The 24,566-nt window shown below is 42.6% G+C and overlaps 1 protein-coding gene across 3 annotated transcripts in view; it reads left to right on the top strand.

Annotated features, from left to right (window-relative positions):
• The window catches only part of LOC106570147 (protein PRRC2A), a 46,394-nt gene that overhangs the window by 5,742 nt on the left and 16,086 nt on the right, over positions 1–24,566 (top strand). For 2 of the 3 annotated variants that reach the window (XM_082961099.1, XM_045694624.2), the window contains exons 3-12: positions 7,646–7,823; positions 8,167–8,263; positions 8,359–8,452; positions 8,597–8,740; positions 13,332–13,588; positions 17,694–17,934; positions 18,460–18,583; positions 18,830–19,034; positions 19,223–19,321; positions 21,700–22,300. In XM_082961099.1, the coding sequence (XP_082817225.1) occupies positions 7,646–7,823; positions 8,167–8,263; positions 8,359–8,452; positions 8,597–8,740; positions 13,332–13,588; positions 17,694–17,934; positions 18,460–18,583; positions 18,830–19,034; positions 19,223–19,321; positions 21,700–22,300 (2,040 nt within the window). The remainder of the gene's footprint in view (positions 1–7,645; positions 7,824–8,166; positions 8,264–8,358; positions 8,453–8,596; positions 8,741–13,331; positions 13,589–17,693; positions 17,935–18,459; positions 18,584–18,829; positions 19,035–19,222; positions 19,322–21,699; positions 22,301–24,566) is intronic. The other variant, XM_082961100.1, reaches the window with a different exon arrangement.

The raw sequence follows: 24,566 nt of genomic DNA, 5'->3' as shown, positions 1-24,566 counted from the left end.
AGGTGAACTCCAACGAAGTTGTAGAAACGTCTCAAGGATGATCAATGGAAACATGATGCACCTGAGCTAAATTTGAGTCTCTTAGCAAAAGGTCTGAATACTTATGTAAGTAAGGTATTTCTGTTCGAAATTTTGGCAAATTCAGTAAAAAACGAACAGCCAGTTTTCGCTTCGTCATTACAGGGTATTGTGTGTAGATTGAGGAAAATGTTGTATTTAATCAATTTTTATAATAAGGCTGTAACGTAACAAAATGTTGAAAAAGTCAAGGGGTCTGAATACTTTCCGAATGCACTGTAGTTTCGTAGAACCTGTCGCTCGGCTTAGACGGGGTTTAGACTCTTATGGGTTAATCAGCTTCATGATATGCCACATCTGTCAAGTGGAAGGATTATCTGGCAAAGGTGAAATGCTCACTAACAGGGATATAAACACATTTTTACACAGTTTGAGAGAAAAAGCTTTTTCTGCTAATGAAAATGTAGGGGATTTTTTTTCTTCGGCTCATGAAACATGGGACCAACACTTTACATGTTGCGTTTATATTTTTGTTCAGTGTATGAGAAAATGACCCATTCTATGCAGTGTTCCGTTATCTAGTGAACAGTGTTCAATTCAATATATTTTGTTTTGAGTGAAAGTGTGAATATCAGTGACCATTTCTTTGTGTAGCACGTGCGCATTACGTTTAGCAAACGGGAACAAGCGTAAGGGTATGCTATGCCACTGAATTTTTCCCTTTTGGTATCGCAATGCTACTCGGTACCGTGATACTTGGCCTGGTATTGGATCTTCAGTAAAATGTTGATATTGTGACAACACTGTGTTGTGCTATTTTTGTGAAACCAAATGAGATACTTAGCCTATAGCTGTGTCCTCAGCTGGAATCTGCTGCCTGTTGCACAGAAACATACCAAGCATTCAGGGTGTCATACATGACTCTTACTGTCAGTGAAAGAGAGAGCTCCAATACATGGTAACAAGCCATATTAGCTATCATCTAGGCCCCTGTATAAAGAATATCGTAGGATTTTTTTGGGCTTGGTGCAGTCGATTGCGCTGATGGCAAAAAAACTGTCTCTAGAATGATTTCTGCATTCGATGAGTCTGAGGAAAAGGTTAACATTAGTTAACTGAATATTCACATTTTCCTCATTGAAAGCAACATTAGAGTTAATGGTGGAATGGGAAGGGATTGACAAATCTTGTATGAACTGTGGTCGCTGGGTGCAGGCCCCATGGTCTGGTGGTCTAGGCATATGCAAACTAAATTATAATGTAAAAAATGTTTTGTCACATTCACCGGTGCAGTGAAAGGCGCTGTTTTACATGATGGGCCATAGCAGTATGGCATCCCTGGATAAAATTAGAGTTAAGTGCCTTGTCAAGCGTGCATATAGACAGATTTTTTACCTTGTCGTCTTGGATATTTGAACCAGCGACCTTTCGGTTACTAGCCCACCGCTCTAACCACAAGGCTACCTGTCACCTTACCAGGACACTTAGAGCTGCCCCGGTCAACTATCAGGGCAGGAATTTGACGAACTGACTTGTTGGAAAGGTTGCGTCATATGACGGTGCCACTTTGAAAGTCACTGAGCTCTTCAGTAAGGCCGTTCTACTGCCGTTGTTTGTCTATGGAGATTGCATAGTTGTGTTCGATTTTATACACCGGTCAGCAATGGGTGTGGCTGAAATAGCCGAATCCACTAATTTGAAGGGGCTCAACATGCTTTTGTATATACAGAGCATTCGAAAAGTATTTAGACACCCTTTTCCACATTTTGTTACGTTACAACCTTATTCTAAAATAGTTTAAAAAATAAAAACTCTTCAATCTACACACTACCCCAACCCCATAATGATAAAGCGAAAACAGGGTTTTAGACATTTTCAAATGTATTTAAAATAAAAAAACATACCTTATTTACATAAGACTTCAGACCTTTTGCTATGAGACTCTAAATTGAGCTCAGGTGCATCCTGTTTCCATTGATCATCCTTGAGATGTTTCTACAACTTGATTGTTGATTGGAGTCACGTGGTAAATTCAATTAATTGGACATGATTTGGAAAGGCACACACCTGTCTATATAAGGTCCTACTGTTGACAGTGCTTGTTAGAGCAAAAACCAGGCCATGGCGTCGAGGGAATTGTCCTTAGAGCTCTGAGACAGGATTGTGTCAAGGCACAGATCTGGGGAAGGGTGCCAAAAAATGTCTGAAGGATTGAAGGTCCCCAAGAACACAGTGGCATCCTTCATTCTTAAATGGAATACCCATACAAACATACTGTATACTCCATACTTAATGAGTATATACTTATACTATGTACTATTATTTAATTTTAGTATACTGTAAACGAACAGTATCCTTTCAGTTGAGCGTACCAGCGCTTTGTCTGTCTACCGGAAGTTGATGCAGTTGCTATGCAACCTCTTGCTAGCTTGTTAGCATAACAAATTACTAGCTAGATATCTTACAATTTCGGTTGTGTTCGTAAATTCAATCTGGAGTGCCAAAGTGCGCAGTGGCTGTTTTCGCTACGTAACAGCCACTGCTATCCTGTGGCGCGATTTTCAAAACCTTAAAAATCCTATTACTTCAATTTCTCAAACATATGACTATTTTACAGCCATTTAAAGACAAGACTCTCGTTAATCTAACCACACTGTCCGATTTCAAAAAGGCTTTACAACGAAAGCAAAACATTAGATTATGTCAGCAGAGTACCAAGCCAGAAATAATCAGACACCCATTTTTCAAGCCAGCATATAATGTCACCAAAACCCAGAAGACAGCTAAATGCAGCACTCACCTTTGATGATCTTCATCAGATGACAACCCTAGGACATTATGTTATACAATACATGCATGTTTTGTTCAATCAAGTTCATATTTATATCAAAAACCAGCTTTTTACATTAGCATGTGACGTTCAGAACTAGCATACCCCCCGCAAACTTCCGGGGAATTCGCTAACATTTTACTAAATTACTCACGATAAACGTTCACAAAAAGCATAACAATTATTTTAAGAATTATAGATACAGACCTCCTCTATGCACTCGATATGTCCGATTTTAAAATAGCTTTTTGGTGAAAGCACATTTTGCAATATTCTAAGTACATAGCCCAGGCATCACGGGCTCGCTATTTAGACACCCGGCAAGTTTAGCACTCACCATAATCATATTTACTATTATAAAAGTTTCATTACCTTTTGTTGTCTTCGTCAGAATACACACCCAGGACTGCTACTTCAATAACAAATGTTGGTTTGGTCCAAAATAATCCATCGTTATATCCGAATAGCGGCGTTTTGTTCGTGCGTTCCAGACACTATCCGAAATAGTAAAGAAGTGTCGCGCGCATGGCGCAATTCGTGACAATAAAATTCTAAGTATTCCATTACCGTACTTCGAAGCATGTCAACCGCTGTTTAAAATCAATTTTTACGACATTTTTCTCGTAGAAAAGCGATAATATTCCGACAGGGAATCTCCTTTTCGGCAAACAGAGGAAAAAATCCCAAAGGCGGGGGAAGGTCGGGGTCACGCGCATAAGCTAGTGTCCCTTGATCGGCCACTTGAGAAAGGCGATAATGTGTTTCAGCCTGGGGCTGGAATGACGACATTCTGTTTTTTCCCGGGCTCTGAGCGCCTATGGACGACGTGGGAAGTGTCACGTTAGAGCAGAGATCCTTAGTAAATGATAGAGATGGAAAAGAAGTTCAACAAATGGTCAGACAGGCCACTTCCTGTAAAGGAATCTCTCAGGTTTTGACCTGCCATTTGAGTTCTGTTATACTCACAGACACCATTCAAACAGTTTTAGAAAATTTAGGGTGTTTTCTATCCATATGTAATAAGTATATGCATATTCTAGTTACTGGGTAGGAGTGGTAACCAGATTAAATCGGGTATGTTTTTTATCCAGCCGTGTCAATGCTGCCCCCTAGCCCTAACAGGTTAAACATGTATGGCAATTTAGCCAGCTAGCTTGCACTTGCTAGCTAATTTGTCCTATTTAGCTAGCCTGCTGTTGCTAGCTAATTTGTCCTGGGGTATAAAAATTGAGTTGTTATTTTACTTGAAATGCACAAGGTCCTCTACTCCGACAATTAATCCACACACAAAACGGTCAACCAAATCGTTTCTAGTCATCTCTCCTCCTTCCAGGCCTTTTCTTCTCTTGACTTTATACTGCGATTGGCAACTTTCATAAATTAGGTGCATTACCGCCACTGACCTCCTTCGTCTTCCAGTCACCCACGTGGGTATAACCAATGAGGAGATGGCATGTGGGTACCTGCTTCTATAAACCAATGAGGAGATGGGAGAGGCAGGAATTGCAACGCCATCTGCGTCAGTAATAGAACTGACTTCTATTTTATCCCTTGGCAACGCAGTTGTTTGTTGGCACGCGCGAGCAGTGTGGGTGCATTTCTACATTTATTTTGCAACGCACGCGACGCGAGCGGTGTAGTCAGCCTGTCAGACCATGAGAACCAAGATTCTCTGGTTTGATGAAACCAAGCATCACGTCTGGGGGGAACCTGGCATCATCCCTCTGGTGTTGCATGTTGGTGGCAGCGTCATTCTGTGAGGATGTTTTCCAGCGACAGGGACTGGGAGACTAGTCAGGATTGAGGGAAAGATAAACGGAGCAAAGTACCCAGAGATCCTTGATGAAAACCTTCTCCAGAGTGCTCAGGACCTCAGACTGGGCAATGGTTCACCTTCCAACAAGACAACGACCCTAAGTACACAGCCAAGACAACGCAGGAGTGGCTTCGGGACAATTCTTTGAATGTCCTGGAGTGGCCCAGCCAGAGCCCGGACTTGAACCCGATCAAACATGTCTGGAGAGAGCTGAAAATAGCTCTGCAGGGTAGGTCTCTATCCAACCTAACAGATCTTGAAACTCCCCAAAAACAGATGTGCCAAGCTTGTAGCGTCATACCCAAGAAGACTCGAGGCTATTAACACTGCCAAAGATGATTCAACCAAGAAATGGGTAAAGGGTCTGACTACTTATTTAACCTGTCTGGGAACCCACCCTAGTCAACAGCCAGTGGAATCGCGTCGCGCGAAATACAAATACCTCATAAATGCTATAACTTCAATTTCTCAAACATATGACTATTTTACACCATTTTATAGATACACCTCTCCTGAATCGAACCACGTTGTCCGATTTTAAAAAGGCTTTACAGCAAAAACAAAACATTAGATTATGTTAGGAGAGTACCTAGCCAAAAATAATCACGCTGCCATTTTCAAAGCAACTAGCATGCATCACAAATACCCAAAACACAGCTAAATGCAGCACTAACCTTTGACAATCTTCATAAGATGACACTCCTAGGACATCATGTTACACAATACATGCATTTTTTGTTCGATAAAGTTCATATTTATATATAAAAACAGCATTTTACATCGGCGTGTGACGTTCAGGAAATATTTTCCCTCAAATGCTTCCGGTGAATCAGCGCTACAATTTACAAAATTACTATTCGAAAACATTGTTAAAATGTAATATTGTCATTCAAAGAATTATAGATTAACATCTCGTGAATGCAACCGCATTGCCAGATTTAAAAATAACTTTACTGGGAAATCACACTTTGCAATAAACGAGGTCCTATGCTCAGAAAAATAGGCTAGGCGATACAGGTTAGCGCCATCTTGGAACCATCTAAAATCAAATATACTATTGTAAATATTCCCTTACCTTTGATTATCTTCATCAGAAGGCACTTCCAGGGATCCCAGGTCCACAACAAATGTAGTTTTGTTCGAAAAAGTTAATAATTTATGTCCCAATAGCTCCTTCTTGTTAGCGCGTTCCGAAGGCTACTCATAATGTACAAGGCGCACGGGACTTGTGCAAAAAATATATATTTACGTTCGTTCAAACATGTCAAACGTTGTATAATATAAATCTTTAGGGCCTTTTTCAATCAGAGCTTCAATAATATTCAAGGCGGACGATTGCATTGTCTTACTAAACGTTTCGGAATGAAAGGCTACCCATGGGCGCCCTCCCAGTAGTAATGGCCCTCCCTCTATGACCAACTTTCCAAGCCTCTTTCGGTCAGTTTCTACCGGAGAAGACTCAAACCACTTTGTAAAGACTGTTGACATCTAGTGGACGCCTTAGGAAGTGCTAAATGAATCCTAACTCACGGTGTGTTTCATAGGCAAAGGCTTGAAGGTGATTCCACAAATCAGATTTCCACTTCCTGCATGGAATCTTCTCAGGTTTTGGCCTGCCATATGAGTTCTGTTATACTCAAAGACACCATTCAAACAGTTTTAGAAACTTTAAAGTGTTTTCTATCCAAATCTACTAATTATATGCATATTCTAGTTACTGGGCAGGAGTAGTAACCAGATTAAATCGGGTACGTTTTTTTATCTAGCCGTGCAAATACTGCCCCCTAGCCCCAACAGGTTAAATGTGATTTTTCAGTGTTTTTGTTGTATAAATTTGCTAATTGATATTCGGTAGACTCACTTTTTTACAGAGGGTGCCCCATGTAAAATGGCTGACACCTTTCCAACGTTGCTTGAGCACAATTTCTTTCTACTGGCCTCGAGCAAACAAAAACAAAAATCTTCTATGCAGTTGAAGGCAACTGCTACATTTTAGGAATGGTCACGATTATTCGATATCCAAACATACGTTAGTGTTCTATTACTTGGGAGAGTATAAACAATTATTCATGTGACATTGCTATATAGCCTACAAGGATGCAGCATTACATTTTACGTTTTCAATACAACTGTTTTATGACATGTTTGTGAATGCGCCAGATTAAAGAAAAGACTCACTGGTAGCCTACATGTGTATCTTATTGTCAATGCCGGTCAATCAAAGCAGCGCTACAGTCAGAGACTCCATGTGTAGCAAGTGAAATGGGACATTTTTTTTAATCAATGCAAAATGTAATTAAAGTTACAGAATTAAGTGAGGAATAGGCTAGTGTTTCATATGAATGGAGTTGTTATAGACATTGGACGAGTAGTGCAACAAAATATCCTCAATTAGCCTTGCTACTTTAGCTGGCTAGCATCTTTATAGCAGTTTGATGCAGTCATGACAGCCACTACCAGATGGTATGATAGACAGAACCTATGGCAGCAACAAGTTTGTCTACAAGTTTGTCATGAGTCGGTTTACTTTCTCTCTCCCTCCATGCCACAGGTATAGACAATCACACACGCCGGCCCCTGCTCCTCTCTCGCCCCTCCCCCACATTCTGCTGAAATAAGCAGAGCGCAGCGCACCGGCTCTCTAAAGCAGTGCGAGCAAGTCTCTATTTGAAGTATCTCTCCAAAAAATGTCCCTTTAAAACATGTATTCCGACTATCCAGAAAAAAATATTGTGACGTTATTCGAATACCGAAATCATTTCAAATGCCCGTCCCTATTAATTAGAACCCAGCATATGTCAACTCGTGTTGTAATGCAGTTCTTACGGCGTCTCTATCGAATTCCTACATATTGTGTCGGCGATCACCACTGTCGTTCTCATGTCCCCCTCTCCCTTCCATTTGATTCTCAGTGCTCTCAAGTTACTGTGGTCTTTCTGCTAATGACCTCATCTCCCCCCTCTCTTCCTCCCCCTAATCAGTTCCCCCCCGCCATGGCCTTCAGTCTCTTGGTAAAGTTGCCTCTGCGCGGCGCATGCCACCCCCTGCCAGCCTGCCCAGTCTGAAGGCAGAGAACAAAGGCAACGATCCCAACGTCTCGCTCGTTCCCAAAGACGGCACAGGATGGGCAAGCAAGCAGGAACCAGCAGACCCAAAGAGGTGAGGAGGCCCCCCTGACATGCTACCCATGAGGCGCTCTATAGATTTAAATATACTAAGTCCTTGTCAGTGTTCGCTCTGTATACCTGATCTTTACTATGTTATCTGCAGTAAAAAAGAAAAAATAAGAATTGACTACTGCATCTTCTAATAGTGATTTGAATGCACAGATGCTATCTTATCTCAAGAAATGGCAGCAATAATGCTGTGGAACATCGCTAATAGGCCCCATACTAGCTCGGTAATTGGCGCAATTGTCTGTCTGACTGACTGGCGCGTCTGACACTTATCCATCTGGTGTTTCTCTCCTTTTCTCCTCTTTTCCTCTCTCTCCATCTCTCAGTACCGATGTATTGTCAGCACCGCAGCTGGAGTCGCAGCAGCCTGTGGTTTCACAGACGCCTGCACCGACCCGCCCGAGAACCCCGCCAGCTCCAGAGGTACACACCAATTCGATGCCAATGTAAACTGAAACACAAAATGGTTCCATACTGCCAATGGTGCTTAATGTTGTGCTGTTTTGTGTGTCTCTCAGGTTCCACCTCCGGTTCCGGCCACGGTTTCAGCCCAGGCCGCAGGGGCAAGGTCCTGGGCTCAGGCCAGTGTTACACATGGAGCACAAGGAGATGGTGAGTATCATACTTTACATCTGTCTGTCACTTCCCTCTCCTATGGTACTTTGCAGCAGACTTGACTGCCTCATCAATGGCCTAATTAACTCACATTTGGATATTTGACGTTGAGTAACCCCTCCTCTCTCTCGCACCACACAGGTGGAAAGGGATCAAACCAACGGTCGCCATTCTCTCGCGAGGAATTTCCCACCCTGCAGGCGGCTGGCGACCAGGACAAAGCTGGCAGGGAACAGGGCACTGCAGATCAGTTGTATGGGCCCGGACCAAGCCTCCGCCCCCCGAGTGAGTAACGCCAAATCTCCTCTCTGTATTGCTTATTGTAGACCACACGTACAGTGAAGAGGGTTGCCGACAGAACAGAAGAACCAGCGGTCAGAGCAAGGGCTTATTTTAACAACGACTATGATTTCAAAATTCCGGTACCTGTCCTAAAATTCCCAGATTTTCCAGAAATTCCAGTTGTAGGATTGCCAGTTGGAGGATTACCTCCCTGCTTATTCACACCTGATACTGAGAATCCTCCAACTGGGAGGAGAAAAAAAGGAATTCTGGGAACATTTTGTTAGTGATGCACCGATATGACATGTTTGGCCGATACCGATATCCAATATTTTCCTTGCCAAAAAAAACCTGATATCGATAACCGATATTTGAAATTTTAGTGGCCTTTTAACTATTTAACTGTACTAGAATGCTTAACATACACACACATGGACGCAACGGTCTAAGGCACTGCATTTCAGTGCAAGAGGCGTCACTACAGTCCCTGGTTCGAATCCAGTCTGTATCACATCCGGCTGTGATTGGGAGTCCCATAGGTTGGCGCACAATTGGCCGTCATTGTAAATAAGAATTTGTTCTTAACTGACTTGCCTAGTTAAATAAAGGTTACACACACACACACACACCACACTGACCAAAAAGTTATTTTGTTAGCATTTACGTATGTCCCCATTACCAGTAAAGTATAATCAAAACCTATTTCAGTGTTTTGTTGTTCATTTGTTCAGTCATTTCATCAGAATAAAAGTATGTACCGTAAATTCCGGACTATAAGCCGCAACTTTTTTCCCAGCTTTGAACCTCGCGGCTTAAACAATGACGTGGCTAATATATGGATTTTTCCCGCTTTCAATTTTTTTTTCTAAAAAAACAAACACATTCTGTGACGTGCTCAGTTTTTTGGCGGCATGAAGCTTTCATTAGACCAATGAAATTGCCGAACGGGTTAAGGTCAAACAACTTTTTTGTTTACTGTTTAGATTAAATCGAGCACTCTCAAACTTCCCATCATTTTGATTACGGTAGTCATTTTGTCACCCTCATCATGGCAAAGACACAGAGAAATGCATATGATGCAGCTTTCAAGTTGAAGGCGATTGATCTGGCTGTTGGAAAAGGAAATGGAGCTGCTGCACGGGAGCTTGGTCTTAATGAGTCGATGATAAGACGTTGGAAACAGCAGCGTGAGGAATTGACTCAGTGCAAAAAGACAACTAAAGCTTACTGCTAATTTTGTATTTTTTGTTACAAGCCGTGTTTCGTTAAAGCCTATTTATTTTTGTTACAAGCCGTGTTTCGTTAAAGCCTATTTATTTTTGTTACAAGCCGTGTTTCGTTAAAGCCTGTGTAAAGTTCATTTGTTTCAATGTACCGGTAGGCACCTGCGGCTTAGACGTGCGGCTTATTTATGTTCAAAATAATATATATTTTTAAATTCAGTGGGTGCGGCTTATATTCAGGTGCGCTTAATAGTCCGGAAATTACGGTAATTGAGAGTGATGCAAATGAATACAAATAGTAGAATTTTGCCATAATTGAATAGATCATGCTAAACAAGGTTGGAATGTTATATAAAATCAACAAAAGACTATTTGTTAATTTGACAAAAATCTGTTGCAATCACTAAGCTTATGGATTGTGGATCAATGACATGGGGTATCAGTCTACTCAGTGACACCCAGAGAACATTAGCGTCGTAGCTCTTATTGCAGTACTCTGAAACTGTGAATTGAGCCACATTTGTCAACCTATGTGTATTGAACACTATTCCCGAGGCCCAAAATACTGCGTGTATGTTTTGGAGTATGATAACTAAGGAGGACGTTGGGAAAAAATACTTGGGTATTGAGTCATCTGTTACCCCATTTCATTGATCCCCAATCCTTAGGTAAAGATGTACAGTGCAATATGAATGTCAATACACACAATAGGCTGATGGGGGGGATTTCACACTGTCACAGTCCTGCTATAAGAGCTACAACGTTAATATTTGCATGAACTCTTCACAGTTGTGTTCTGTGGGTGTCACCGAGTAGACTGAGCCCATTTCATTGCTTCACATTTCAACCCTGTTTGACATGATCTAGTCTAAATATGGCATGATTTCACCAATTGTAACCTTCTGCATCACTTTCGAAGAGGTACTTTTATTTTGGAGGCAAACTGCAAATTCCACTATTATGCCAAATCCTTATTATGGCTAGCTTCACAACCCGGTCGGTCGAGCCTCAATAGCCAGATGAAGCTAGCTGGATGCTTATAACGTTAGCTTTGGGCAACATGGTTAAGTAGCTGGCTAGCTATTTATTTTCATGAATTTAAGTTCAGTTTCAATAGGCGAACAACAAGTGGCTACCTAGCTAATACTTACACACAAGGATTCCTAAGTCATTGCTAAGAATAATGAAAATGACTGCAGTTTCTACTGGTCATTGTTTTCAGGCTGGTTGTATTGGTGCTAGCTATGTACCAAGCTAAAGCTAACACCCCAGAAGTAGCGGTCGAACAAATAATGCTTTATTACCAACGCGGTATTGTAAACACATAGTTCGTGGCCGGTGTTCGCTTGTTTGCAGACATATTTGTACAGCAAATAGCGCACTTGGTAGTGTGTACCCGTGCTCAACCAGTCAGCAAAAGCCAACATCACCCACAACAGACAACGGTTGATTGTCAAGGGTAATGAATTCCATTATCTTGGCGTTAACCTGTCTGAGCCAGTGGGACGCTTGCGTCCCACCCTAATCAACAGCCAGTGGAATCGCGTCGCGCTAAATGCAAAACCTCAATAAATGCTATAACTTCAATTTCTCAAACATATGACTATTTTGCACCGTTTTATAGATACACCTCTCCTGAATCGAACCACGTTGTCCGATTTCAAAAAGGCTTTACAGCAAAAGCAAAACATTAGATTATGTCAGCAGAGTACCCAGCCAGAAATAATCACACAGCCATTTTCAAAGCAACTAGCATGCATCACAAATACCCAAAACACAGCTAAATGCAGCACTAACCTTTGACAACCTTCATCAGATGACACTCCTAGGACATCATGTTACACAACACATGCATTTTTTGTTCGATAAAGTTCATATTTATATATAAAAACAGCATTTTACATCGGCGCATGACGTTCAGAAAATCTTTTCCCTCAAATGCTTCCGATGATCAGCGCTACAATTTACAAAATTACTATTCGAAAACATTTTTTAAAATGTAATATTGTCATTCAAAGACTTATAGATTAACATGTCTTGAATGCCATCTCTTTGCCAGATTTAAAAATAACTTTACTGGGAAATCACACTTTGCAATAAACGACGTGGTATGCCCAGAAGAAAAGTCTAGGCTATACATGTTGGATCCAACTTGGAACGATCAACCATCAAAAATACTATTGTAAATAATACCTTACCTTTGATTATCTTTATCAGAAGGCACTTCTAGGAATCCCAGGTCCATAACAAATGTAGTTTTGTTCAAAAAAGTTAATAATTTATGTCCCAATAGTGTTAGCGCGCTCCGAATGCTAGTGAAAATGTACCGGGTGCGTCTGACTTGTCATCAGGAATGAGCAAAAAAAAAATATTTAAGTTCGTTCAAACATGTCAAACGTTGTATGACATAAATCTTTAGGGGCTTTTTCAACCAGGGCTTCAATAATATTCCATTGGGACGGTTGCATTGTCTTTCAAAACGTTTCGAAAAGGGAGATTACCCATGGGCGCCGACGTCACAATGGTAATGGCCCATCCCCTGTGACCAAGGTAAACATCCTCTCTTTCAGTCAATTTTGATGGTAGGAGGCTCAAACCACTTTGTAAAGACTGGGGACATCTAGTGGAAGCCATAGGAAGTGCTAAATTAATCGCAAGCCCCTGTGTGTTTCAATGGCAAATGTTTGAAGTGATATCCACACATCAGATTTCAGTTTCCTGTCAGGATTTGTCTCAGGGTTTTGACTGCCATATGAGTTCTGTTATACTCACAGACACCATTCAAACAGTTTTAGAAACTTTAGGGTGTTTTCTAATTATATGCATATTCTAGTTACTGGGCAGGAGTAGTAACCAGATTAAATCAGGTACGTTTTTTTATCCGGCTGTGCAAATACTGCCCCCTAGCCCTAACAGGTTAATGGATTTCGCCTTTGAGTTGTCTCGCTGAAATTTTCTTACTCTTTCAAATGACTGCTTGACTTGTTGACTGCTCGATCCACACAGCAGACATTGTGGGCTAGGTTAGGAATGCTGTGTTGCACGTGTAGCGCAAAATTTTACGTGGCGTCATTATACGCCATGTACCTACGTTATATAGGTATGCACATCAGCTTTGACATCGGTTTTGCACATTGGCGTTAAACTAGACATCGGGCTTATACCGATGTTGGCATTTTTAGCTAATATCGGCCGATTACGATATGTTCACTAATATATCGTGCATCCCTAATTTTTATAACTAGGACATCAGCTATGGCATGATTCTATTGCATGTGTAGTATTCATTTCTGAATACAAACACTGGTATAAGTGGCTCCTATTCCCATCCATTTTTACCTATTTTCCTCGTTTTCCCTTTCTCTCCCCAGACATGACGAGCTGGCGGGACGGTGGGGGCCGTGCCCTGGCGCCCACCGGAGAGGGGGTCGCAGAGGGTGGCCCGGGCGGGGTGCTGGCGTTGGAGGGGGCGGCCGGTGGTGGCCAGGCAGGCCCCCCTCCTCTCCAGCAGCAGCAAAACCCCCAATCCCATGGGCTGCCTAGGAATCCCCCCGCTGGCAGCCCTGGCCTGCCCCAGCCCCCCATGGGCCCTGGGTTCCCCCAGTACAGAGGGATTATGCCTCCATTTGTAAGTCTACTCCTGAGCTGTGTTTGAATACTCATACTAACCATACTATTTGTGATGTAAATTGAGTATATGGAATGCTGATTGGTCATAGTATGGATATAGTTAGTATGTGAAAAGTTCCCGGATGTCATACTATATTTGTATACAAGCAGTGGACACTATTTCCGTGCTTTTAGGGCCCATAATGCAGTTCTTCATAAAATGGGCATGGCTTCATAACGTTTTCGGGTTTTGAAGAAAATTGCGGAAAATATGCAGCCGTGAGTAAAATGGTCAGTGTGAGGTGTTCTATCATTGTGTCTTGAAGTAGTTAGCAAGTTAGCCAGTTAGCTTGGGTGCTTGACTGCCGTTGTGAGTTAAGAACGCTCGGATCAACGCTACTCCTCGGCCGAAATCGTAAAATGTCTAGTTAGTAGGTTGTTAGCAAAATAAATGACTAAGAGGTTGCATAGCTACAGCATCAACTTCCAGTAGAGGGGCGAAGCGCTGGTATGCTCTCAACTGAAAAGATACCGTTTGTTTACAGTATACTAAAATGAACTAATAGTATGTAGTGTATATACTTTTTAAGTATGTAGTATTTAGTTTATGTATTATTATTTTCGTTAACCTTTTTAATTAGGATAGTCAGTTAACCTCTATGGGCTAGGTGGGACGCTAGCGTCCCCCCCGTGGTGCACTCCATCAACAGCAGGTGCATTTCAAGAGCGGCAAATTTGAATCCAAATAAATGTCAAAATTCAAATTTTTCAAACATACAACTATTTTACACCCTTTGAAAGATAAACATCTCCTTAATCTAACCACGTTTTACGATTTCAAAAAGGTTTTACGGCGAAAGCATACATTTAGAGTATGTTAGGACAGTACATTTACAAGAGTTGTGTGTAATGTTTTGTCAATTCAAAGACAGGGTCACCAAAACCATAAAACCAGCTAAAATGATGCACTAACCTTTTACAATCTCCATCAGATGACACTCCTAGGACATTATGTTAGACAATGCATGCATTTTTAGTTCTATCAAGTTCATATTTATATCCAAAAACAGCGTTTTACTATGGCATTGATGTTGAGGAAATCGTTTCCCTCCAATAACCGGCAGTCAAGTCAGTACCACAAATTAAATAATTAAAATTAGAAAACATTGGTAAAATATTATATTGTCATTTAAAGAATTATAGATTTACATCTCTTGAACGCAATCAACTTGCCAGATTTAAAAATAACCTTACTGGGAAATCACACTTTGCAATAATCTGAGCACTGCGCCCAGAAAAATACGCGTTGCGATACAGACTAGACGTCATGTTGGGGAGATCTAAAATCGAAAATACTATGTAAATAATCCATTACCTTTGATTCTCTTCATCAGATGTCACTTCCAGGTATCACAGGTCCATAACGAATGTAGTTTTGTTCAAAAAAGCTCATCATTTATGTCCAAAAATCTCCGTCTTGTTAGCACATGATCTAAGCCAGCCGGACTTCTCGTCATGAACGAGGGGAAAAAATATATTTACGTTCGTTCAAACATGTCAAACGTTGTATAGCATAAATCATTAGGGCCTTTTTTAACCAGAACATGAATAATATTCAAGGTGGACGAATGCATACTCTTTTAAAACGTATTGGAACGAGGGTACCCAACATGAACTCGCGCGCCAGGTGTCTAATGGGCCATCATCGTTCCATGGCTCTTGTTCGGTCAGATCTCCCTCCAGAAGACTCAAAACACTTTGTAAAGGCTGGTGACATCTAGTGGAAGCAATAGGAAGTGCCAAAATATTCCTCAGCCCCTGTGTTTTTCAATGGGATAGGTTTAAAGGTAATACAACACATCAGGTATCCACTTCCTGTCAGAAAATGTCTCAGGGTTTTGCCTGCCAAATGAGTTCTGTTATACTCACAGACACCATTCAAACAGTTTTAGAAACTTTAGAGTGTTTTCTATCCATATATAATAAGTATATGCATATTCTAGTTACTGGGTAGGATTAGTAACCAGATTAAATCGAGTACATTTTTTTTATCCACCCGTGCAAATACTGCCCCCTAGCCCTAACAGGTTAAGAACAAATTCTTATTTTCAATGACAGCCTACACCGGCCAAACCGGACGACGCGGTGCCAATTTTACGCTCCTATGCGACTTCCAATCACGACCGATTGTGATACAGCTTGGATTCGATCCAGGGTGTTTGTAGTGACACATCTAGCACTGAGATGCAGTTCCTTAGACCGCTGCGCCACTCCCCCGATTGTATACAGTATGTTAGTGTGGGTATTCGAACGCAGCTCTGGTATAATCTCTGTATGTGTGCTCACAGGGGCTCTATCTATTATAGCTACAGCGCATTCGGAAAGTATTCAGACCCCTTGACTTTTTCCACATTTTGTTACATTACAGCCTTATTCTAAAATAGATTCAATTGTTTTTTTTGTACACACAATACCCCATAATGACAAAGCAGTTTAGAATTGTTTGTAAATGTATAAATACATTAAAAAAATATCAGTTACATAAGTATTCAGACCCTTCACTTAGTACTTTATTGAAGCATCTTTGTCATTGATTACAGCCTCGAGTCTTCTTGGGTATGACACTACAAGCTTGGCACACCTGTATTTGGGGAGTTTCTCCCATTCCTCTCTGCAGATCCTCTCAAACTCTGTCAGGTTGGATGGGTTGGACAGCTACTTTCAGGTCTCTCCAGAAATTTTAGATCGGATTCAAGTCTGTGCTCTGGCTTGGTCACTCAAGGACTTTGAGACTTGTTGTCTTGGTTGTGTGCTTAGGGTCGCTGTCCTGTTGGAAGGTGAACCTTGGCCCCAGTCTGAGGTCCTGAGCGCTCTGGAGCAGGTTTTAATCTGTGATCTCTCTGTACTTTGCTCACTTCATCTTTCCCTCGATCCTGACTAGTCTCCCAGTCCCTGCCGCTGAAAAACATTCTCACAGCGTAATGCTGCCACCAACATGCTTCACCATAAGGATGGTGCCTGGTTTACTTCAGACGTGACGCTTGGCATTCAGGCCAAAGAGATCCATCTTGGTTTCATCAGACTTGTTTCTCATGGTCTGAGAGTCCTTTAGGTGCCTTTTGGCAATCTCCAAGTTGGTTGTCATGTGCCTCTTACTGAGGAGTGGCTTTCGTCTGGCCAATCTACCATAAAGGCCTGATTGGTGGAGTGCTGCAGAGATGGTTGTTCTTCTGGAAGGTTCTCCCATCTCCACAGAGGAACTCTGGAGCTCTGTCAGAGTGACTATTGGGTTCTTGGTCACCTCCCTGACCAAGGCCCTTAACCCCCTATTGCTCAGTTTTGCCGGGAACACAGCTCTAGGGAGAGTCTTGGCGGCTCCAAACTACGACTTCCATTTAAGAATGGAGGCCACAGTGTTCTTGGGGACCTTCAATGCTGCAGAAATGTATTGGTACCTTTCCCCAGATCTGTGCCTCGACATGATCCTGTCTCGGCGCTCTACATTCAATTCCTTTGACCTCATGGCTTTGGCTCTGACATGCACTGTCAACTATATAGACAGGTGTGTGCCTTTCCAAATCATGTCCAATCAATTGATTTTACCACAGGTGGACTCCAATCAAGTTGTAGAAACATCTCAAAGATGATCAATGGAAACAGGATGCACCTGAGCTCAACTGAGTCTCATAGCGAAGGGTCTCCATACTTATGTAAATAAAGTATTTCTGTTTTTTAATTGTAATGCATTTGCCCAAATTTCTAACAACCTGTTTTCGCTTTGTCATTGTGGGGTATTGTGTCTAGATTGAGGAAATGTTTTTATTTCATCCATTTTAGAGGAAGGCTGTAACGTGACTTTTTCAAAATTTTGTTAAGGCGTCTGAATGCTTTCCGAATGCACTGTATGTTTCCATCCATTTGGCGAATATTTTCAAGGGGATAGACAAACGGTGGCACAGAAACTGTGTTAGAACATCTCACTGTTAGAGGTGTGTGCACAGATTGGCTCTCACCCTGTTACCCACCAGTCTAGCATTAGTGTACTGTCAATCTCTGCTTTTGTGCATCTCAGGGTCTCTAAATGTCTTCTACCCTCTCTCTTTCTGTGTGTCTCTCTCTCTCAGATGTACCCTCCCTTCCTGCCCTTCCCGCCTCCCTACGGCCCCCAGGGGCCCTACAGGTACCCCCCTCCTGGTGAGGCCCCTCCCAGGTTTCGCCAGCAGGGTCAGGACGGCCGCGGGCGTCCCCAGGGCGGTCCCCGTGGTGGGGGAGGAGAGATGGTGAAGCGACCCTCCATTCTGAAGCAGGATGACCTGAAGGAGCTAGATGAACTGGACCACCAGGACGGAGACGAGGGCTGGGCAGGTGAGAGAGAGGAGACGTCAGGACTCATGAACACTTGGAATTATTGGTAGAGTATACTGCTCAGAAAGCAGTGGCAAGTGTAAAAAGTCATCACATTAAGAGTAGAGACCTGTACACTGTTAAATTGATATGAGAACCTTAAACAACGTGGGACAATTGACTGGATAGCCTGAAAGTATTACAAGGAAGCCACCTTCATTATTTTAGAATCCGAGCGACATTCACTCTCTATCATATCAATTGTATGATGCTGATATGGTGGGAGTTTGCTAATACATGGAGAAACACAGCGGGTATCACATTTGACTGCATCATCTCATCTCATGGGTCCAGTAGTGCTTTGTGTGGGGGAGGGGAGACATCAGGTTTATCCAAGTGGGGGAGGGAGAGATGAGAAGCATGCATTGTTTCAAGTCTCCCTCATAGCGTGTGTGACTGTGTATAATGGTCGAGGATGGCAACGGTGCAAATGCGTTCCACATGTCCATTGTGCTTCCCCTCTGAACCGTTGAGTCTGTCAAACAGGGGCACACGAGGAGATCGACTACTCGGCCAAGTTGAAGTTCAGCGATGATGAAGGAGAGGAAGATGAGGAGAGGAACGATAGACCCGAGAGGAGTGAAAGAAGCGAGAGCAAGAACGGCTCACGGTATGTCCCACAGTATCTGCCCAACATAACAGATTGACATGGTGTGGAAAATACAGTTTAAACGTTTAAAACTATTTGTGCTGTGCTAGCAATCCTCCTTTCTGCCAAGAAGACCCATACGCTCACATAAATTGTTTCTGAATTAATAAATGACGGAGCTAGAATGTAATGAATTCTTGAAATGGTTGTTGAATGTGGGATTGCTTTTGACGTGACAAACGTGTCGTCTCTTCTTTCCTTCCCCAGGGAGATGCAAAGGTCTCAGGAAGGTCCCCCTCAGGTGGTCCAGCGCTCCCGAGTCTCTGACAGCGGAGTGGACAGGGACACCCGCCGCACCCCTCCCTCCAATGCCGACCACGACGGCCCCCCACCCCCCTCCAGCAAGCCAGGATGGGCCGAGGAGGGGGGCAAGTGCGGCTGGGGGAGCCAAGGTGCCCATGCCACCTACCAGGTACGACCCTCGGCAAGGGCTAGTCTAGTGGACTTTCAAAGGCATCTCAGGGCTAGTGCAAGTGAACAGTGACCATTTTATAGTAAAAAGCAGGATTGCTTTGAGGACATGGATATTAGCGTATTTAGCGTAGTAGGTAACTAGATGCATCTGGCTAACTGTAACCTGTGGCTGCCTGTACACTACAGGGGCGTAGGCCTGGACTGGGTGGGTCCCGGGAGCAGCCCTCCCCCCCACCAGGGCCTCTCCTCCACCAGGGACAGGGGCCTTACTCCTACTACCGACAGGTATCTGCCTACCTGGGGAAAGAGAGGGCCTCGTGTGTGTGTGTGTGTGTTATATATATATATATATATATATATGCGAGAGTGTGTGTACAAAACATTAGGAACACCTGCTCTTTCCATGACCAACTAGGTGAATGCAGGTGAAAGCGATGATCCCTTATTGATGTCACTTGTTAAATCCACTTCAATCAGTGAGTGCGTTCAGAAAGTATTCAGACCCCTGACTTTTTCCACATTTTGGTATGTTACAGCGTTATTCTAAAATGTATTAAATTGTTTTTTCCCCTCATCAATCTACACACAATACCCCATGAAGACAATGCAACATTTTTGCAAATGTATTTAAAAAAAAAAACTGAAATGACATTTACATAATTATTCAGACCCTTACTAAGTATTTTGTTGAAACATCTTTGGCAGAGATTACAGCCTTGAGTCTTCTTGGGTATGACGCTACAAGCTTGGCACACCTGTATTTGGGGAGTTTCTCCCATTCTCTGCAGATCCTCTCAAGCTCTGTCAGGTTGGATGGATAGCGTCGCTGCACAGCTATTTTCAGGTCTCTCCAGAGATGTTCGATTGGTTTCAAGTCCGGGCTCTGGCTGGACCACTCAAGGACATTCAGAGACGTGTCCCGAAGCCACTCCTGCATTGTCTTGGCTGTGTGCTTAGGGTCATTGTCTTGTTGGAAGGTGAACACAGTCTGAGGTCCTGAGCGCTCTGGAGCTGGTTTTCATCAAGGATCTCGCTGTACTTTGCTCCGTTCATCTTTCCCTTGATCCTGACTAGTCTCCCAGTCCCTGCCTCTGAAAAACATCCCCACAGCAGGATGCTTCCACCACCACCATGCTTCACCGTAGGGTTGGTGCCTGGTTTTCCCCGGATGTGACGCTTGGCATTCAGGCCAAAGAGTTCTGTCTTAGTTAATTCAGACCAGAGAATCTTGTTTCTCATGGTCTGAGAGTCCTTTAGGTGTCTTTTGGCAAACTCCAAATAGGCTGTCATGTGCCTTTAACTGAGTAGTGGTTTCCGTCTGGCCACTCTACCATAAAGGCCTGATTAGTGTAGTGTTGCAGAGATGTTTGTCCTTCTGGAAGGTTCTCCCAACTCTATAGAGGAGCTCTGTCAGAGTGACCATCGGGATCTTGGTCACCTCCCTGTGGAAGCCTTAGGAAGTGCAATATGACCCCACAGACACTGTATATTAGAGGCAATCCCTTGAAAAACTACAAACCTCAGATTTCCCCTGCTCAGTTTGGCCAGGCGGCCAGCTGTAGGAAGAGTCTTGGTGGTTCCAAACTTCTTCCATTTAAGAATGATGGAGGCCACTGTGTTCTTGGGGACCTTCAATGCTGCAGAATTGTTTTGGTACCCTTCCCCAGATCTGTGCCTCGACACAATCATGTCTCGGAGCTCTGCGTATAATGCCTTCGACCTCATGGCTTGGTTTTTGCTCTGACATGCACCGTCAAATGTGGGACCTTTTTTATATAGACAGGTGTGTGCCTTTCCAAATGATGTCCAGCCAATAGAATTTACCACATGTGGACTCCAATCAAGTTGTAGAAGCCTCTCAAGGATGATCAACGGAAACAGGATGCACCTGAGCTCAATTTCGAGTCTCATAGCAAAGGGAATACTAATGTAAATATCTGTATCTGTTTTTTTTTTATCTTCAATACGTCAGCAAAAAATTCTAAAATCCTGTTTTCGCTTTGTCATTGTGGGTTATTGTATGTAGATTGAGGACAACAATTTATTTAATCTATTTTAGAATAAGGCTGTAATGTAACAAAATGTGGACAAAGTCAAGGGGTCTGAATACTTTCTGAATGCGCTGTAGATGGAGAGGAGACTTGTTAATTAAAGGATTTTTAAGCCTTGAGACCATCGTGTATGAGACATGGATTGTGTGTGTGCGCCATTCAGAGAGTAAATGGGCAAGACAAAAGATTTAAGTGCCTTTGAACAGGGTATGGTAGTAGATGCCAGGTGCACCGATTTTGTGTCAAGAGCTGAAACGCTGCTGTGTGTGTATCAAGAATAGTCCACCACCCAAAGGACATCCAGACAACTTGACACAACTGTTTGAATCATTGGAGTCAACATGGGCGAGCATCCCTGTGGAACGCTTTCAACACCTTGTAGAGTCCATGCCCAGACTAATTGAGTGTTCTGAGGGTAAAAGGGGGTACAACGCAATATTAGGTGATGTTTTTAATGTTTTGTGCACCGTGTGTAGCCGGACAGCATTTTCACACACTTTTTTGCAGATCAGTTATTTGAGTTATTCATACCATCCTAGGAAAGTTTTTTTTTCTCATATTGCAGCAGAGTTTGTTGTCATGTGTGTCCTCATTCAATCTCTCCTTACCCAGGACCGCAACTCCCCTAATCAGTCCAGCCCGGTGGTAGCCCCTGAAACTGTCTCTGCCTCCCTGGCCCCCGGGAAGGCCGCCCCCTCCTCACAGCTCCAACAGCAGCAGGCTACTTCCCCCGTCCCCGGAGGCCCCACCCCTCCACCTCAGACGACTGGCCTGCTGGCCCCGCCCCCCGGCGAAGATGAAGAGGAGACATGGCGCCAGCGCAGGAAGCAGTCCTCCTCGGAGATCTCGGCCGCTGTTGAACGCGCCCGCCGGCGCCGCGAGGAGGAGGAGCGAAGGATGGAGGAAGAGCGGCGTGCGGCCTGCGCTGAGAAGCTGAAGAGGCTGGATGAGAAGGCCCAGCAAGGTGGTGGTGGGAGCAGCGGAGGCTCCAAGCCCCCCAGTCTGGACGGCAACTCCACCACGGCCGGAAGCCCCAGCCCTTCCCTGTCGGCCTCAGCCTCCTCCCCCAACATCAGCCAGCCCCCGTCCCCCTGCGTGGACCTTGAGGAGCCCCCCCTGGCTGCCCAGGCTGTTACCAGAGACCTAGTGCCAGGGCCCAGTCCCACCGACAGACAGAGGGCCAATAGCAATAGCAGCTATGACTCCAATGCTGGTGAGTTTTGACAAGAGCTATGACGGTCATAAAATTGTCAGCAGGTGATTGTCATACAAATAACTGCAGGTTGCAAGGTAATTTACCATGAATTAACATAAAAATGTTTAGCATCTCCTGGCTTCCATGCACAGCCTACAAGCCAGTGATGCGGCGCTTTGGAACATCTACATTTTAAAGTCTTAATAAATCCATTTAATAAAGCCTACACATCACAATAAATCTGTTATTTATTTTGGGCATGCCTAAAGAAACATGATATTAAGAAAATATAGCCTACTTCAGAAGAACATATTATGAGTCGTTCTTATGTTAGGCCCTGATCTGGCTCTGCCATATGGCTGTGGGCTACAGTAGTTTGCAGACAAGATTTGCTTATAATTCCCGTGGCATTATATTACAGTAGGAAGAATACAATTGAACATAGCTGAATAAAATAGAAGATATATTTAAATGAAACAGGTCCTCCTAAATGAAACAGGTCCTCCTAAATGATTAATTGTGTTATTTATTATGTTTAGATTTTTTTATACATTTTATGGCTGCATGATGCAACTCTAATGATGATTTGAAAAAAGTCCCTTCAACGCCATGAGCTCTGCTCTGTTGCTTGCGCAGGCTGCACACACTAGAGGTCGACGGATTTATGATGTTTCAATACAGATACCGATTATTGGAGTACTGAAAAAAGCTGATGCCGATTTTTTTTACAATAATAACAATTACAACAATACTGAATGAACACTTTTATTTTAATATAATACATAAATCAAATCAATTTAGTCTCAAATAAATAAGGAACAAGTTCAGTTTGGTTTAAATAATGCAAAAACACAGTTTTGGAGGAGAAAGTAAAAGTGCAATATGTGCCATGTTAAAAAGCTAACATTTAAGTTCCTTGCTCAGAACATGAGAACATGAATGCTGGTGGTTCCTTTTAACATGAGTCTTCAATATTCCCAGTTAAGAAGTTTTAGGTTGTAGTTATTATAGGACTATTTCTCTCTATACCATTTGTATTTCATATACCTTTGACTATTAGATATTCTTATAGGCACTTTAGTATTGCCAGCCTAATCTCGGGAGTTGATAGGCTTGAAGTCATAAACAGCGCTGGGCCTCAAGCATTGCTGAGAGCTGCTGGCAAACGCAGTAAAGTGCTGTTTGAATCAATGCTTACGAACCTGCTGCTGCCTACCACCACTCAGACAGATTGTTCTATAAAATATCAAATCATAGACTTAATTATAATATAATAAACACACAGAAATTCGAGTCTTTGGTCGTTATTATGGTCAAATCCGGAAACCATCATTTCGAAAACAAAAAGTTTATTCTTTCAGTGAACTACATAACCGTAGGACAAGCTAGTTAACGTATTTTATCGAACGGGTGGCATCCCTAAGTCTAAATATTGCTGTCACATTGCACAACCTTCAAAGTTATGTCAAAATTATGTAAAATTCGGGCAAATTTATTACGGTCTTTGTTGGGAGGAAATGGTCTTCACACAGTTCGCAACAAGCCAGGCGACCCAAACTGCTGCATATACCCTGACCCTGCTTGCACTGAACGCAAGAGAAGTGAAGTGAATTTATTTTAACTAAATATGCAGGTTTAAGGAAATATACTTCTGTGTGTTGATTTTAAGAAAGGCATTGATGTTTATGGTTAGGTACATTTGTGGAACGATTGTGCTTTTTTCGCGAAGGCGCATTTGTTAAGTCACCCGTTTGGCTAAGTTGAAGTAGGCTGTGATTCGATGATAAATTAACAGGCACCGCATTGATTATATGCAATGTAGGACAAGCTAGTTAACTTAGTAATATCATCAACCATGTGTAGTTAACTAGTGATTATGTGAAGATTGATAGTTTTTTATAAGATACGTTTAATGCTAGCTAGCAACTTACCTTGGCTCCTTGCAGCCACAAGGTCCTTTTGATGTTGTACTCGCGTAACAGGTGGTCAGGCTGCCACGCAGTCTCCTCGTGGATTGCAATGTAATCGGACATAATCGGCGTCCAAAAAGGCCGATTTTACCGATTATGAAAAAATTTAAATTATATTTAGATTTGTTTAACACTTTCTTTGGTTAGTACATGATTCCATATGTGTTATTTCATAGCTTTGATGTCTTAACTATTATTCTACAATGTAGAAAATAGTAAAATATAGAAAAAAACTGGAATGAGTGTCCAAACTTTTGACTGGTACTGTATGTGTGAAATTTGTTTTGATTTAGAATGGGCCATTATCATACACC

The sequence above is a fragment of the Salmo salar genome, chromosome 14 (genome assembly GCF_965601325.2).
Source record: "Salmo salar chromosome 14, fSalSal1, whole genome shotgun sequence".
NCBI lineage: Eukaryota > Metazoa > Chordata > Actinopteri > Salmoniformes > Salmonidae > Salmo > Salmo salar.
The sequence above is the reverse complement of the archived record's forward strand: the minus strand, read 5'-3'. Positions and strand labels throughout refer to the sequence as shown.